Genomic DNA, 14,926 nt, shown 5'->3' on the forward strand with positions numbered 1-14,926 from the left:
GCAGTCAAGTTTTTAAAATAAGAAGTTCATGGAGGAAAACACACAGACATGTTGTAATTGCTGCAATTTGCAATAAGACTGGTAAGTAACTTCAGTCAATTTCAAACGATGGTGGGGAAATTATACAAAAACTCTATGGGAAGCGATTTCAGATAACGGGGGTAACACCAGCATATGGAACCTAAGGTTTTTCCATAGTACTACATTACCATTATATTTAATACAATAATTAAAAACAACCTTTCTTGTGTTACCATTCAGGAAAATCACTATTATTAGTAGACTGTTCTAAAGATCTAACATTTACCTGTTGAAATATTTTAAAAAAGTCAATAATGTTTACGCACATAATTTTTTACAGGACTGTAAACTAAAGCTTGTACATATTTTTTTATTTTCTTTATTTAGCAACCAAGACATCATTTGTCTTGTTCAAACACAACAAGCAAAATGAAAATCTAGTTCCGCCAATTTGGTAGCCAGCCCTGCTAGGTAAGATTTGCAGTATGGGAAATGATATGCTCCTAGCTGTGTAGGTATTGGCCTTTGCAGTACAAATAGGTGACATTGATCAGTGAATACTTACAGTGAATCTCAGGGCAGGGAGCTATTATGTAAAATGGTTTTTCCTGACAAAGGATTTTTCATCCTGTTTAGCCAGTCTTGTAATGTGGACTGTCAGCATGGTAATACAATTATTCAGTATTTACCAGATGAACTTGCTATTCATTAGATAAGGAACCTGTAGCATTACAATGACAGCATGTAGGTAACATAGGAAGCTGCAAATAATGCAGTATCCACCTGCCTGAACCTGAAGCATGTTAGGTATGGTAATCTTCCTCTAGCTTCCTTATACATAAGCCAACTGTGGATTTAACTCTTTGCCTAGAGTCCTCATTTAACAGTTCCCCACCTGAATATGAATGCAAGTTAATTATTAATTTCTGGCACTCCTTTAAAAAGTCAGTTTTTAGATAAAATTGGCTTTTATTGTGAAGGTTTGTACACTATTACATTGAAAGGTCAGAGTTAAATCAATTTTTTTTCAATACATTAAATGAACATAACTGCCAACATTTTCCATTAAAACGATGCATTTGACTGCACTCAAGTTCCCTTCCTCAACTACAACCTTATTCATCTATAATTCTTTTGTCTAAATGTCCATTCTTTATCCAGATAATCAACTGTGAAAAATATGTTAACACATTGAGAGAAATTGGAAAGAGTTTGTGCAGGTTATTTAAAAAAAAAAATGATATGTCCATTACAGATATCATAATATGTTTCTTCTACGTGGAGTAAATACTTGTCATAAGGGAAGAGCGATATTCTTGGGGTAGTTTGAAATAAACTCCATTTGCGGTGTGTGTTCTGATGGCCATCAAGCCATGGTATCCATCCATAAATGCCCCCTGGTCTTTTGTATGTTCCACTGTAAGTGTGTACATAGGGGAGGCCTTTAAAAGATGGACGGTGCTTAGCCAAGCCTTGCCAAGAGGCACTGCCTGGAGCTGGAAGGACACATCCTGCCACACTCCTTCAAAGAGCTTCAGCATATCCTGTATGATTTGGTCTGTGTATCCATTATTCAAATTCTCTGGAGGCCATCTAGGAGCAATGGTGACAGCTGGGAAGATGTCGTTGACGCTGTTAATAAAATCTTCTCCTTTGATATATCCTGGTGTGCTGAAACTGCCGTAAGACAGCTCCATGCTGATCCACACGGGAATATACAGCATTTTATCCCTGTTCAGCCTATTCAGTAGGTGCAAGGTCTCATTCAGAGAAACCTGATCTTTGGGTTTTAGATAAACCCCCCATGGGTTGGCAGCAGCTGCTACCAGCTTCAGACAGTCTTCCAGTGGAAGCGTAGCTGGGGACTCGGCAAACACTGCCACTGGTGTAAGAGTGGAGTTGACCGACTGAACATCAACTTGAAATGTGAGCATTCCAAAGTCACCTACAACACAGAGAAAATTGTAACTGTGTGAAAGGATACACATAAGAACATAAGTGCTTTTTTATTTGGTGTCCTGGTAACTACTGTCACCAATGTACACAGGTCAATTACCCATTGAGTCAAGCAGTTAAATTGTTAATTTAATAGAATTTTCAATTGTTTATTGTAAATAAATCAAGGTTTTTTTTCCTCTCATTAGATGACATTAGAAAAAGAATCTTGGTTTATACATGAATCATACCAGTAGATGGGGCTGTGTCTTCATATAAAGTATGTAACAAGCTCTTGCCGTCACAGACATTATAGCTGTTATTAAAGAATTTTCACACTTTGCAAAAGAACACAACACCATCTACCAGCGGCCAACTATAATACACAGAAGATCATTTAAAAGCGTAAGTGACCAATCATAACAACTCAAAAGTGCAACATCACCTGTAAAAAGAGGGAAGAAGATATAAAGGCTGAACCCATGTGATTTTCATGTTTTCCTCTTTTTAAGTACCGTAAGTTTTTAAAATAGCATATCATGGATGTATTTATTCATGTAAATATTATTGGCTTTTGGCCCATTAGTTCATTTTATTGGCATGTTAGCAGTTACAACCACAGGTTTATACTTGAATTTCTCTGCATTTTCAAGTAAAAACAAGTGCCTCGGTTTATGTTTGAATTAGTTTATATTCAAGTATATAAAGTATTTTTTCCTGAAATTAATAACTCATTACCAAAAGCAATTTAAGTGTGGATTAAAAATTCAACGGAAGCAGAAATTTCTGACTTTTTGTGACCTCTTAATCAATTCCTGTTTGATCCGATATTGGTGTATGGCTACATATGTTTATCTTCATCAATAGAGAGCTTGTTCAAGTTGCATTTAACCAATATTGACGAATTGAGAGTGCATTGGCTGAAGGGTGGTGGTTTGGTAGACTGATTTTCAATTGACATTTAACATTTATATCAAACAAGATGAAGAAATAAAATTATAAAATAAAGCTTATATATGGCTAGTTTATGTTTTGTTTGCATTGTACAGAAATTTTAACCCTGTGACTCAAAATATTTATACCTAGTGGAAAAAAGAAATAAAACAGTAATTGAATAAGCTTCGTAATGACTACATTATACGTAAGCAGATGGGAAGGCCAGCCACACACCATACAATTATCACTTTGGATTGTTTCTTCTGTTTATAAGATATTTTTCTGACATTTATTCAAAAGTTGCATAGTGAGAATGTAATATGTGTACTCTTTTTCCCTATTTAAGCAAATACTTGAAGCTTATAACAGGAAAGAAAACTGTGGCGCCTGAGCTCTAAAACACATGTTCTTAATATGTAATGTTTTATAAATTCTTTCCATGAGTTCTTCTTAAGTGACCGTTGGAATGGCTGCAAATAGAAGTATGAAGGCGGATCCAGCAGATTTGTACAGATTTTAACAAACTGTGCGCTTCCTACCTCCACTTCCACTATATATATGAAAATCAAAATAATAATAGGTTGTGTAGAAATAAAATGATGAAGGAACAACTTAGCTGCCCTCTCCCCTCTCTCTCTTTCTATATTTCAGTTCATCAAAAAAAAACTCTGAATATGTGTGATAATTATATTATTAGATATTTCCAGGTGTGCTGGATCACACAGGTTCCCCCATTATAGTCTATCTTCTCCAGTCTTGGAGAGGTTTAATAAATCAGGCCCATTGTGGTAATGTATCTCATGTGTTATCACAATGCAAAGATCCCAATGGACTCTTTGCACGCTTTTTGTTTTGATGCACCTGGAATGTACTTAGCTGATTTAAACTGAACATTTAATTGGGTTTAAGGCAGCCTATTAGGTTTGAAGGGTCTGCCAATACACTACAATACTTTTTTTACTGGATACACTGCCTTTTTCACAACTCCATGCTGTACAGATGTTACCAACTTACATGCTAAATTGTATATTTGTTGTACTTGGTGTGTGCATTGGGTGCCTGAACTTCTGTTAGTTCCATGCATTCATATTTCAATATACAGGTAGTCCCCTGATTACATAGGAGATAGGGACTGTAGGTTTGTTCTTAAGTTGAATTTGTATGTAAGTCAGAACAGGTACATTATTTTAATAAATGGAATTAGGAGAGATGTTTGTCTCAGCATTATATTAGGCAGCGTGGTGTCAGTTACTGTATAAAATCCTCACTGTGAGCTAATCACAAACAAAGCAAAAAAACAAACAAAAAAATCTTTATGGAGCCTAGATATTCATTAACTTCTGGAGCAAGCTGTGCTTTGATATGCAGAAAGAAACAACTGCAGAGTTTGTCTTGGTCATTAAAGAGTTACAAGATGTTCCAAAAGAGCTCAGTCTCAGCTGTGTTTAGCAAAAGATTTCCTCTGCAAGTCATGCAAACAGCCCCCCTCAAGCCTCTGTCCTGCACACAAACGAGCAGGGAAGCCCATTCATATCTAGGAGTGGTCCATATGTCAGATGTCCTTAACTGGGGGCCTACCTGTAACTAGATAAAAGGTAACTCTATAAAATACACAAGCAGTGCACTTCCTCTTTTAAGGGGTACTGGTCAGTATGGAGTGTGATTTTAGAGTGTAATTTAAGGATCCCAAACATCATCACAAACTCTCTTCTTACTTTGTAGGAGACTCCGCAATGCTGACATGTCACCCTCAGCGTCAAACCATTTCACAAGAATTCCGTCATCGTCCTCGGGATGGAAATACAATCGCAGACTGCCACCGGAATAGAATAATTTCTTCCTGTTTGAATTCACTAATTAAAAAAGAATATGTGTAAGTACCAAACCTACATTAATTGACTTCATATAGTTGTCTGCAAAAGAAAGTACACCTAATACAGATTGTTCAGTTTTTTTTTAGCATATCCATACAATGAAACATTCAATTATTGAAACTGTGTCTACAGATAAACAATATATTTGTACAAAAGATCTTAAGATTATTATGGCAAATTCATTCTTATAATACAAATAAATAAAAAGGCTAATTTTACATTAAAAAGTAAATACATTCCTACATTTGCCACCACCTCAAATCTATGATATTAGAATCAGGTGTTCCAGATTGAGTGACAATTATAAAATAAACTTTAGGGAATATGCACCTCAGATATTGGGGATCTGGTATTCTTTTTATTCTCCATTCAAGCCTATCATATTTATCTATAGGCATGTAGAAATGTTTAAATATGTTGAAACGGAATCTAATCTCAATGGGTTCTATAAACGTTTTCATTGCTGTATGATAAGTATAATAGTAAGCATACCCCATCCCTCACAATTTTACAGGTTTACAATTCTGAAATGTTGGTTTGGATTTTATTACCAGTCATAGGTTCAGATAAACAGGAGCATTTTTGGAGAAAATTTACATTCACTGAGATGGGCTCTACTTCTAAAACAGGGAATCAGACATTACCTCAAACATTCCCTGGTGGGAATCTTCCAGGTCCACATGTTTTAATGGCAGTAATTGATTCCCACCAGGTAATGTTTGAGGGAATGCTAGATTTCCTGTTTTAAAAAAGAGCCCTTTGTGTTTGTTAGAGATGGACAGTAAAGTGCAGAGTGTACAAGAACAGATTGAATGACTCATGATGATTTTTTGGATGATTTCTTTCTTTTTTCTTTAAATGTATTGTATTATGGAGTTCTGCCAAATCTTTTAGGCAACTTAGAAGCAGCCAATATAAAGAAAACCTTTCATAAAGAAAATGAGAGCTGGCAATATGGACATACTTTTAAAGATATTTCATACCTGGCTGTTCCTTAACCACACATATTTAAGGATATTAAAAAAAACGTGAAAAATGTGTAATGGCCCAATCATATGTTATTGTACATTGTGTTAGGGAAACCCATTTATTGTGAACAGGGAACTTTTTTGGTGCACCACAATGCACAATAAAATGAGACTGTATATATCTGCCGATGAAAATCCCGATCTCTAAGTATTTTTTTATATAATACTTCTGCTTTAAATGGTACTTTCATACGTAAAATGTGTAGTAACTGAACACAATTGTTTCCCTTTAAACACTGATCATATTTTAAAGGTAAACGATTCACCTTCTTCTTGTCACACTACAGACTCTGGACCGACACTTACATGCTATCTGTTTAAATTCCGATAAGAGAGGTTCATAGATGTCATAATAGATCTTCTCAGGATCGCTGTTATCTCGAATGAACAACAGGTCGTCCAGGGTAAGTGGGTCTGAGCTGCCTTGCCATAAAGTAAGGCTAAACCTGTGCAGGAAACGAAAAAACAATCCTTAGATCACTGAGAACCAACAGTCTATATGTTTTCAACTATTACAGCCATACTGCTATGAATGTACCATTGATGAGGTATAAGGCTACTTACACATGTCAGATTTTTGTCGTTGGAAAGGATCTTTCCAACGACAAAAGACTGAAAGATGCATGAACAACCGCTGTACATACAGCACTATTCTTCTTTATGAAGAGGACGAGCGGAACCCCACTGCGCTCTCTTCCCTCACTTGAATTACGATTGTTTGTCATTTGTGGATTTGCCAGGATGGATCCATGAACGACGTCGGACGAGCGTGTACACACGCCAGATTTTCTTCCAATACCAGCCCAGAGGCGATAATCAGACGAGAATCATCTGATGTGTGTACGTAGCCTAACACTTGAGGGTCTTATAAGTTGATTTTAGAGAGCACATTCAGTTTTCCGTATAAAAGAGATCTATTTTGTAAATATTTTTTTCATTCTTATTCTCTGGAATGGTCTTCCTTGTCCTATTCTGCTCGTTCTGACTTTCTGCTCATTTAAAAAAGCACTGAGAACCCATCATTTCAAACTCGTCTACCCATCTTCTTCTGTCTCATAAACCCTCACTACTTCCCACCACTACATATCTGCCGTCCTATTGTGTGTAAATTCTCCCACCTACTAGATTGTAAGCTCTCCGTGGCAGGGTCCTCTCCTCCTCCTGTCACTGTCTCTGTCTGTCTGTCATTTGAAACTCCTATTTAATGTACAGCGCTGTGTAATACGTTTGCGCTATATAAAGGTAATGGGAAATAAATGGGGGCAGTCATGGGGATAATACATCTTTGTGGTGTTGAACCAACAATGGAGAAGTGACCTGGACAAGGATGAAGGAATAGCAATGTCTGTGTCCTGACTAAGCAACTCCATCCTGAGTATGGCAGACATATGCAACAGCCATTGGAACTGATGTCCCTGAATTTTGTCCAATGGGAATAATAAAACAGAACCTTTTCAGAAGTCACAAGGGGAGTACAACCTAATGGTAATTCATTTTCATAAATGTTGGGCTAGATCACTCACTTTTGGGCATAACCTGATCAACAGGTCATTGTTTTTATTTACCTATCTGTAAAGCAAGATAATCAGAAATACACCCGTTATACCAATTGCTGTCTCTAATATGCAAAAAGTATATTTTTATATACATAATAGTCACTTCCATCTTCATATTGCAAAATTTAAAGCAGACCCATCCATTCTATATATAAACAAATTTTAAAATTTGGACTACAGTGGATAATATAACATTCTATTTATTGGGAACTTTCTGACATAAGCACAGTTGCAGTGTTAGGTAGCTACCCTTACGGCCTTATTGTTCCCTTGATGGATTCATGAAAATTCTGGGTTTGGCAGAACTGATGAGAGGTTGGTGTAGCACCTATACTCCAAATATAACCCTTGTTTTACCGGACATTTATAATATTTTGCTTGTTACCGGTCAGACTGCTGCAGTAACCAGTCGAAGTGAGGCCAGGCAGAGCGGGTCAGGACGGCTCGAGCAGGGAAGGTGATTCTCTGGGGCAGATCCTTCACTAGGTCGTACATCTTCACCATCATTTCTCTGGTGTATGTTCTATTGGAGATAATCGGTGGCAGGTACAGCGTTACCCAGCCTGGAGAAATTGTGATATCTGGGAATTTCTTCTGGATCAAATTCAGAAACCTGCAACGATAAATCATAGTTACAATACAATCTTTCATTGGTGTTTCTACTAACTTGAATATAATATCTCCCTATGTTTTCAAGATACTGACTGCGTGGCATTGACTCCCAACTCATGGTTGACGTTGGGTCCGGGCAGGATGTCCGCATTTATCCACACGGGACGGTTGATTTTCATCTCCGCTGATTTTTTTAGCAATATGTCAAGTGATGGGCTGACAGCTTCAATACTCTTGAAGTCCAGTTTGATGCCTGTTTATATAAAAAAGGTTAAAATTGTACCAGTGATACATACAAGACTAAACCCAAATATAAAAACTTAACATCTGCAGCTTAACCATCCTTAGATGTGATGCTATTCTTTTTTTTTCCTTGTTAGACTTTACATATATTTTAAGGAACTTGCCATTGCTCCATTTTTAGCACCATAACCTTCTTTATTCTACAGATAGCCAATAGTAGTCATAGAATATACAAGCAACATAAAGACCTGAATAATACCTTTAGAAGAAAGCATTACAGAGTCCAGCCATTCTTGCAGAGTATTGTCACTGTATATATCAGGGGGGTGAGCCATGATGGGAATATTCGTCTCATTGACTGTCCCAAGTCCCTGAATATTGACGTCAGCTTCCAAGACCATGACACCACCTGCAAAGTTGTACAAAGTAATAAGATTTGGAGGTGATTCCTCACCTATATTATATTAGTTAATATAACGGTGTCAGACATTGCTATTAGCATCATTGCTACATGACTGCCAACGAAAAAAAATTACAAGTTTATATAAAGAACTGAAAATCTCTCTAATTGGGGCATAGGTAGCATTAAAACCTTTCAACACGCAACAAGAAAACCTATACTCAACAGAATGTTTTCTATATAATGCCACAATAGGTCTTGAAAGGAAAAGCAATGTAATATTTTTGCTTATTTTAGGTTGTTCCTACAGTGTTTATAAAAAAGCAAGGCAGCTCAGTGGTTAGCACTCTGGCCTTTGCATCGCTAGGTCCCAGATTCGAATCTCGTCCAGGACTGCATGGAGTTTGCAGGTTCTCCCTGTGTTTGCTTGGGTTTCCCCCCTGTACTCCAAAATTTCCTCCCACATTCCAAAAACATGTTAATTGTCTTCCCCCCCAAATTGGCCTTAGACTGTGTTAATGACATATACCTATGGTAGGGACATGACTATAGACTTTGTAAAGTGCTGCGTAATATGGCGGTGCTAAATAAATACAAATTAACAATAATAATGTTTATTGTGACTTTCACTTGGTCTGTATTTCTTTTAATGCAAATGTGGAAATTATACAGTAGAAAAGACACAAAAGGCTGGGTCACATTACCCAGTACAATGACTTACCTAATGTTGAAATATAATATCAATCACATGGCAGAATATTTGTTTTCAATGAGTGTCATGACTCATAGACTTACATTGAGAAAAGAAGATGTAAAGGACCATTGAGCTGCATTGTGAAAAGCAGAGTCTAAAGCTACGTACACACGTCAGATTTTTATCGCCCGATAATCGGCATCGGCCAATTATCGTGCGAAAATCTGCCGTGTGTACAGTCGGTGTCGTCCATCGTCCGACCTGCCGGATCCACGGACGATGGACGACAGCCGATCCTAATGAAAGGGAAGGGGAGAGCGCGCAGCAGGGTGCCGCTCCGTCGCTCTCCCACTCCCCTCTCCTGCTGTATGTACAGCACCGTTCATGCATCGTGCACTCCCTTGTCGTTGGAAAGGATCGTGAAAGATCCTTTCCAACGACAAAAATTGGAAGTGTGTACGCAGCTTTAGTATGTAAAGTTTTTTTTTAAAAAGCATTTAAAAAAAATAAGTTTGCTTACACTAGCCATCCTTCATACATCATTGGGCCTGATTGAATTTGGCTCCGGAAGTCTGGAGAAGATAGACTATCATGAGAGTTATCAGTTAGCAAATGTTTTAGGATTTGGATCAGATCCATTCCCGGTTTTCTGGATGCCATGATAATCTATCCTCTCCAGTCTTAGAGAACTTTTGAAATCAGGGCCATTATGCAGCCTGGGCTTGCAGTATCCCGGATTGAGCAGCGTTAACATATTATAGAATATAAAAGAATGCCTGCCCCGCGCCACCAGCGGAGCAAGGAGAGGTCTGCATAGAAGACTGCTGAAAAAGTCACGTTTCTTTCAAACAAAAATTGCTGGGGTTAGGAATCCCAACATACCTTGGAAATGCACCCACATACACTGCATTGTACCATGTGGAACAGAATTGTACTATTTGTGCAGAGTGATTTTAAAAACAGACACATGGACTTTTTTGTGTGTTGTGGTGTGTTGGCAGCTCATTGTCAATAAATGCAATTTATGATAACTTGCACTCAGAATGTAAAACATACTTACTGTTCAGGGCTTCCTGCATTTGGGTCTTACTATTAGCTGCATGATACCAGGTGACGAGTAACCCATCCTTAGCTTTGATCTGCCCAATGGACATTAGATAGTCTAACATATCTCCTCCGGTGCTGATCTCCGGTCCTGGCTTGAAATCTGATGAGAAAATTATAAAAGTTTAAACTAAGAAATTAAAGCAAGTTTTTAAAATTTATATTGATGAAGAAAAGATTAATTTTCAATGAATAGATTAAATTCTTTCTTCTAAGTATAAATTGTTTAAATTGTTCAGTGACTTAAACCCCCTGTCTGAACATCTACAAAAGACCTAAGGGTTGTGTAAATGTATCTGTGATCAACAACAATGAAATGAAATGGTTGCCAGATGCCCTGAACTGGGCTATATCAACTCATGGCAATAGTGTAAGAAAACTTTGTTAAAAAGTTTTCTTAAACTTTAAAGGAAAATTGTACAGAGAGGTATAAGAAACCTGTCGTTGTGATCCTTTTCTTGTAAAATTGTTAGCTGTCTGGCCTGGTCCATACTCTAGTAAAAATATGCATCAGGCTAAAGTGCATCTAAAGAGAAAACTTTTGTACATTTTGAATAGACTTAGTTGTGCAGAATATGTTTTTTTTTTACAATATGTCTTTTTTGAAATTATAATATTGTTGATGTAGTAATTGTTTTTTGTCATGGTTCTTGGTTAATTTAAGCAGTTTTGTACTATTTGGCACTCCTGAAGAAGTGCTTTGCACAAAACACATCAAGTGTTACTACAGTTGAAAATATATTTTTTGTGCTTTTTTGTCTCCTGAAAATTGACTTTCAATGGCTATGAGATGTTAGTCACTTTCATCTGGGTTTGTTCTGTAATGTTGAACATATTTTTTGGCTCATCTAAGTAGCTTTCTCAGATCATATCATAGTGGTTAGAGGTCTTTACATTACAAAAAGCTCTTAGATTGCAAGCTCTTCAGGGCAGGGTCCTCTCCTTCTCCCGTGTCACTGTCTGTATTCGTCTGTCATTTGCAACCCCTATTTAATGTACAGAGCTGCATAATTGTTGGCGCTATATAAATCCTGTTTATTATTAATATTATTATTATTATTAATAATAATATTAATAATAATAATAATAATAGTAATAATAATAAATAATTATATGTGGACACCCTTACCTTCTAAACATTGATTTAGTAACGAGAACGCAAACTGTGATATGTTTTTAAAGATATACACTTTTTATTTATAACAATAAACGTGTTGATTTTATTATATTCACACCCTTAAATTTACTTTATTGCTTTGTTTTTGGATTCTGACTTATACAGGGAGATGATGTTTCTGTGCAACAGCTTATCTAGGTTGTATTAAACTTACAGTGGCTTTAGAAAGTCAAAATCTTCATGCTTCATGTTGCCCATCAATGCTAGCCTACATTTTCCTCAGTCTAGTCTCAGTCTAAGAACTTACAAAGTAAGGCAAACTTTTATTAACTCCTTGAAAAAATGTATTTGACGAAACAAGTGCAAATGCCAACCTAATACATTTTTCAATAAATTCTAAATGATCCCAAAAACGTTTCAAATTGGTGCCTTCAACTGATGTCAAAGACCATCACCATGGACTCTAAATAAGCCCCAAACTTTCCACCTATAAAACTATCTCAAAATTATTACTACAGGAAACAGACAGGGAAACAAATCATGATGCAGTTTTTGTATTGCTAATCCACATTGTATCCACATGGATGTATAACTGAGGGGCCAAAAACATTTGTCCTGTCTGCTCATTTATGGTTCGTACCTAGAAAATCTATATTTGTAGGCTCCCCTATATTACCTATATTACTATTATATGACCACCTTTGGAAGGTCAATTGACTGGGATGGATTCCCACCAGCCCAAATCATTGCTCCTACTCTACAGAGAAAAGAAGATGTAAACTTCATTGTGTGTAATGGGATATTTGTTTTGGTGGTTGGTAATAGATGCACAGCCGCCTCCTGTGCACATTTCTCAGATTTGATACCTAGCATGAATAGCCCGGCCTAAAGTCCACAGCAGATGTGTTAGGATGTCTCGCTTGTCAGTGCATGGGCAAGGTTCAAGGTTAGACTTAATTAGCGATATTTGTTATATGATAACAAATATATCATCAACTTTGTACAGCACCCAACAAAACACCCTTTTTCGGTGCTTTGGCCTCATTGTCTTCTATGGTGTGCGGCAAAATCAGGCTGGTGGTCAAAATCCTTACTGTCTGATGATAAGACTAGAGATTGCCCAACCCCTCGGTCAGATATACTGTACATGTATATTGATCAACCACACAAAAATGGGTGTTTTTTTCTAAAACTCTATGTCACATAAGTACACAAGTTACACACAGTGGCTCTGGGGTTAGCAGTCTGGCCTTTGCAGCACTAGGTCCCAGGTTCGAATCCCAGGCAGGACACTGGATGAAGCTTGAAACTGAATGGATGAAGAAACTTCTGAAGAAAAATGAAACTTCTGGATGAAGTTTGCAGGTTCTCCGCGGTTTCTGTGTGGGTTTTTTTCCGGGTACTCCGGTTTTTCTCCCACATCCCAAAAACATGCAGTTAGGTTAATTGGCTTCCCCCTAAAATTGACCTTAGACTACAATAATGACATATGACTGTAGTAGGGACATTAGATTGTGAGCTCCTTTGAGGGACAGTTAGTGACATGACTATGGACTTTGTACAACGCTGTGTAATATGATGGTGCTATATAAATACTGTATAATAATAACAAATGCTATCTTAAGGCTTGGATCCAGTTGTGGGTGACTATCATGGGGCTCTCCAGCAGCCAGCAAGGTCCTTGATGTCCGGGTGAGCTTTGCAGCATGACAATAGATTAAGAATTCTTTACTAAACCAAGTGGTGATCGTTAAGGAGGAGGAGAACTAATATGTACATAGAAGCAGTGAATACCACAACAATCCTAAAAAGACAAGAGAACCTGTGTATATACAAGAACTACGTTTTTTGGACATAACTAAAACAAAAATGACTATTCTAGTACAAAGCATGGGGGCTACCATTTCTCTCAGTAACAACAATTCTTTTTTTTTCTGCTATGTCTTGGAGCAGATTATGGAGAAGGTTCACTTCATCCAGGACCATTCCTATTAAGTATTAATACAGTTCTGATTTGGTGCCATAACCATGTATACGATGGCCAACATACAGTACATCATACATAGATAGACGCTTATCTATCCTTACCTTTTTTTGGAGGCTGTCCCAAAGTTAAGCAGAGAGCAGCTATTGTGACACACACCCCCACAAACACACAAACTCCGGCTATGGTTCTTAGATCCGACAAACCGCAACGCTTCATCTTGACTTGAACAACTTTTCTTCTGTAACTTCGGGCTGTTAGAGGGTTCTCCGGTCCGTTGATGATGACCCTTCCTATGGATGTAAATGAACCCTATTACTCTCCACGTCCTTTATTTAAGACCACAATAAATGTTCTGCCCTTTTCAGGCGTCTTCTCACATTACAGGAAAATCTCCAGCTGCCCCTCCGTTTAACAACAGCTCTGTTCTATGGTCGACACAAGATACACGCTTAGAACTCTGCCCTTGGAACTTATGCTTCGGCATTCTTTCCCATTACAGCACAGAAATTCAGCCCTTTTCCTTTTCAATAGATAGCGTGTATGTAATGATATCATGAACTTCAGTACACCCAGCATCACCCGGCTCCAATTACAGCTTACTGCACACCTTTACGACAAGGAGATTTCCAGAAAAATCATGGCTCATTAGTTGTGTTTTTGTTAATAGTAAACCAGAGGGTCACATCAGTATGGCTTTCTAAAACTTCACCTTAAAGGGAAGCCACACAATATCATTAATAGGCACACATTTTAAAGAAGAATAAAAAAATATATTATCTCAAGATTTAATACAGTCCCCCGACTTAAAAGGTGAAACCCTTTCCACTGCTACTTTCACCCCTTTGTACTCATTGCGCCTGATTTATTAAAGCTCTCCAAGACTGGAGAAGATAGACTAAGGTTTATTAAAAATATTTCAATGCTAGCTGGCAATGTTTTCAATCTTGTCCCAGATCCATTGAAGGTTTGGGGGATGACCTAGGTTCTCTCATGATAGTCTTTCTTCTCCAGTCTTGGAGAGCTTTGATCAGTCAGGCCCATTGACTTTTGTTTTTTATACATTGTGCTGCATGGATTTATACGTGTAATACATAGTCCATTGGATCCATCATCAGAGTCATTTCCCGGTGTGGGACTGGTAATCCAGCTCTGCAGATGTGCACATGCTGACCAGTCCTCAATGTTTTTTTTATTATTAAAACTATCTTCTTCTGGATCATGAAAAGTCGCCTCTGCTACACAATCAGTATAAATTATCCATGTCATGCAGGTATGTACACAACTAAGGATGGATCCCCTCCTCCTATACCAGCAGCTGATAGAAGATTTGAAACTGGAACATCACGTGACTGCAGATTTAGGAATCTAAATGAGCATTTTAGGATTTTTCTATATGAGTTAGAGCTGGGTGGAGGAGTT

At 37.5% G+C, this 14,926-nt stretch overlaps 1 protein-coding gene across 1 annotated transcript; it reads right to left on the reverse strand.

Moving 5' to 3' along the window:
- Positions 1 to 966: 966 nt before the first annotated feature.
- FAM151A (family with sequence similarity 151 member A) lies at positions 967 to 14,234 on the reverse strand. Its single transcript, XM_072419698.1, has 8 exons — positions 13,609 to 14,234; positions 10,360 to 10,506; positions 8,465 to 8,614; positions 8,056 to 8,215; positions 7,736 to 7,963; positions 6,101 to 6,240; positions 4,608 to 4,745; positions 967 to 1,966 (listed from the first exon to the last, which is right to left on the reverse strand). Exons 1-8 carry the CDS (start codon positions 13,721 to 13,723, stop codon positions 1,296 to 1,298), a joined length of 1,749 nt encoding a protein of 582 aa, XP_072275799.1. The 5' UTR covers positions 13,724 to 14,234; the 3' UTR covers positions 967 to 1,295.
- Positions 14,235 to 14,926: the final 692 nt, after the last annotated feature.

The sequence above is a fragment of the Pyxicephalus adspersus genome, chromosome 8 (assembly GCF_032062135.1).
Source record: "Pyxicephalus adspersus chromosome 8, UCB_Pads_2.0, whole genome shotgun sequence".
Taxonomy (NCBI): domain Eukaryota; kingdom Metazoa; phylum Chordata; class Amphibia; order Anura; family Pyxicephalidae; genus Pyxicephalus; species Pyxicephalus adspersus.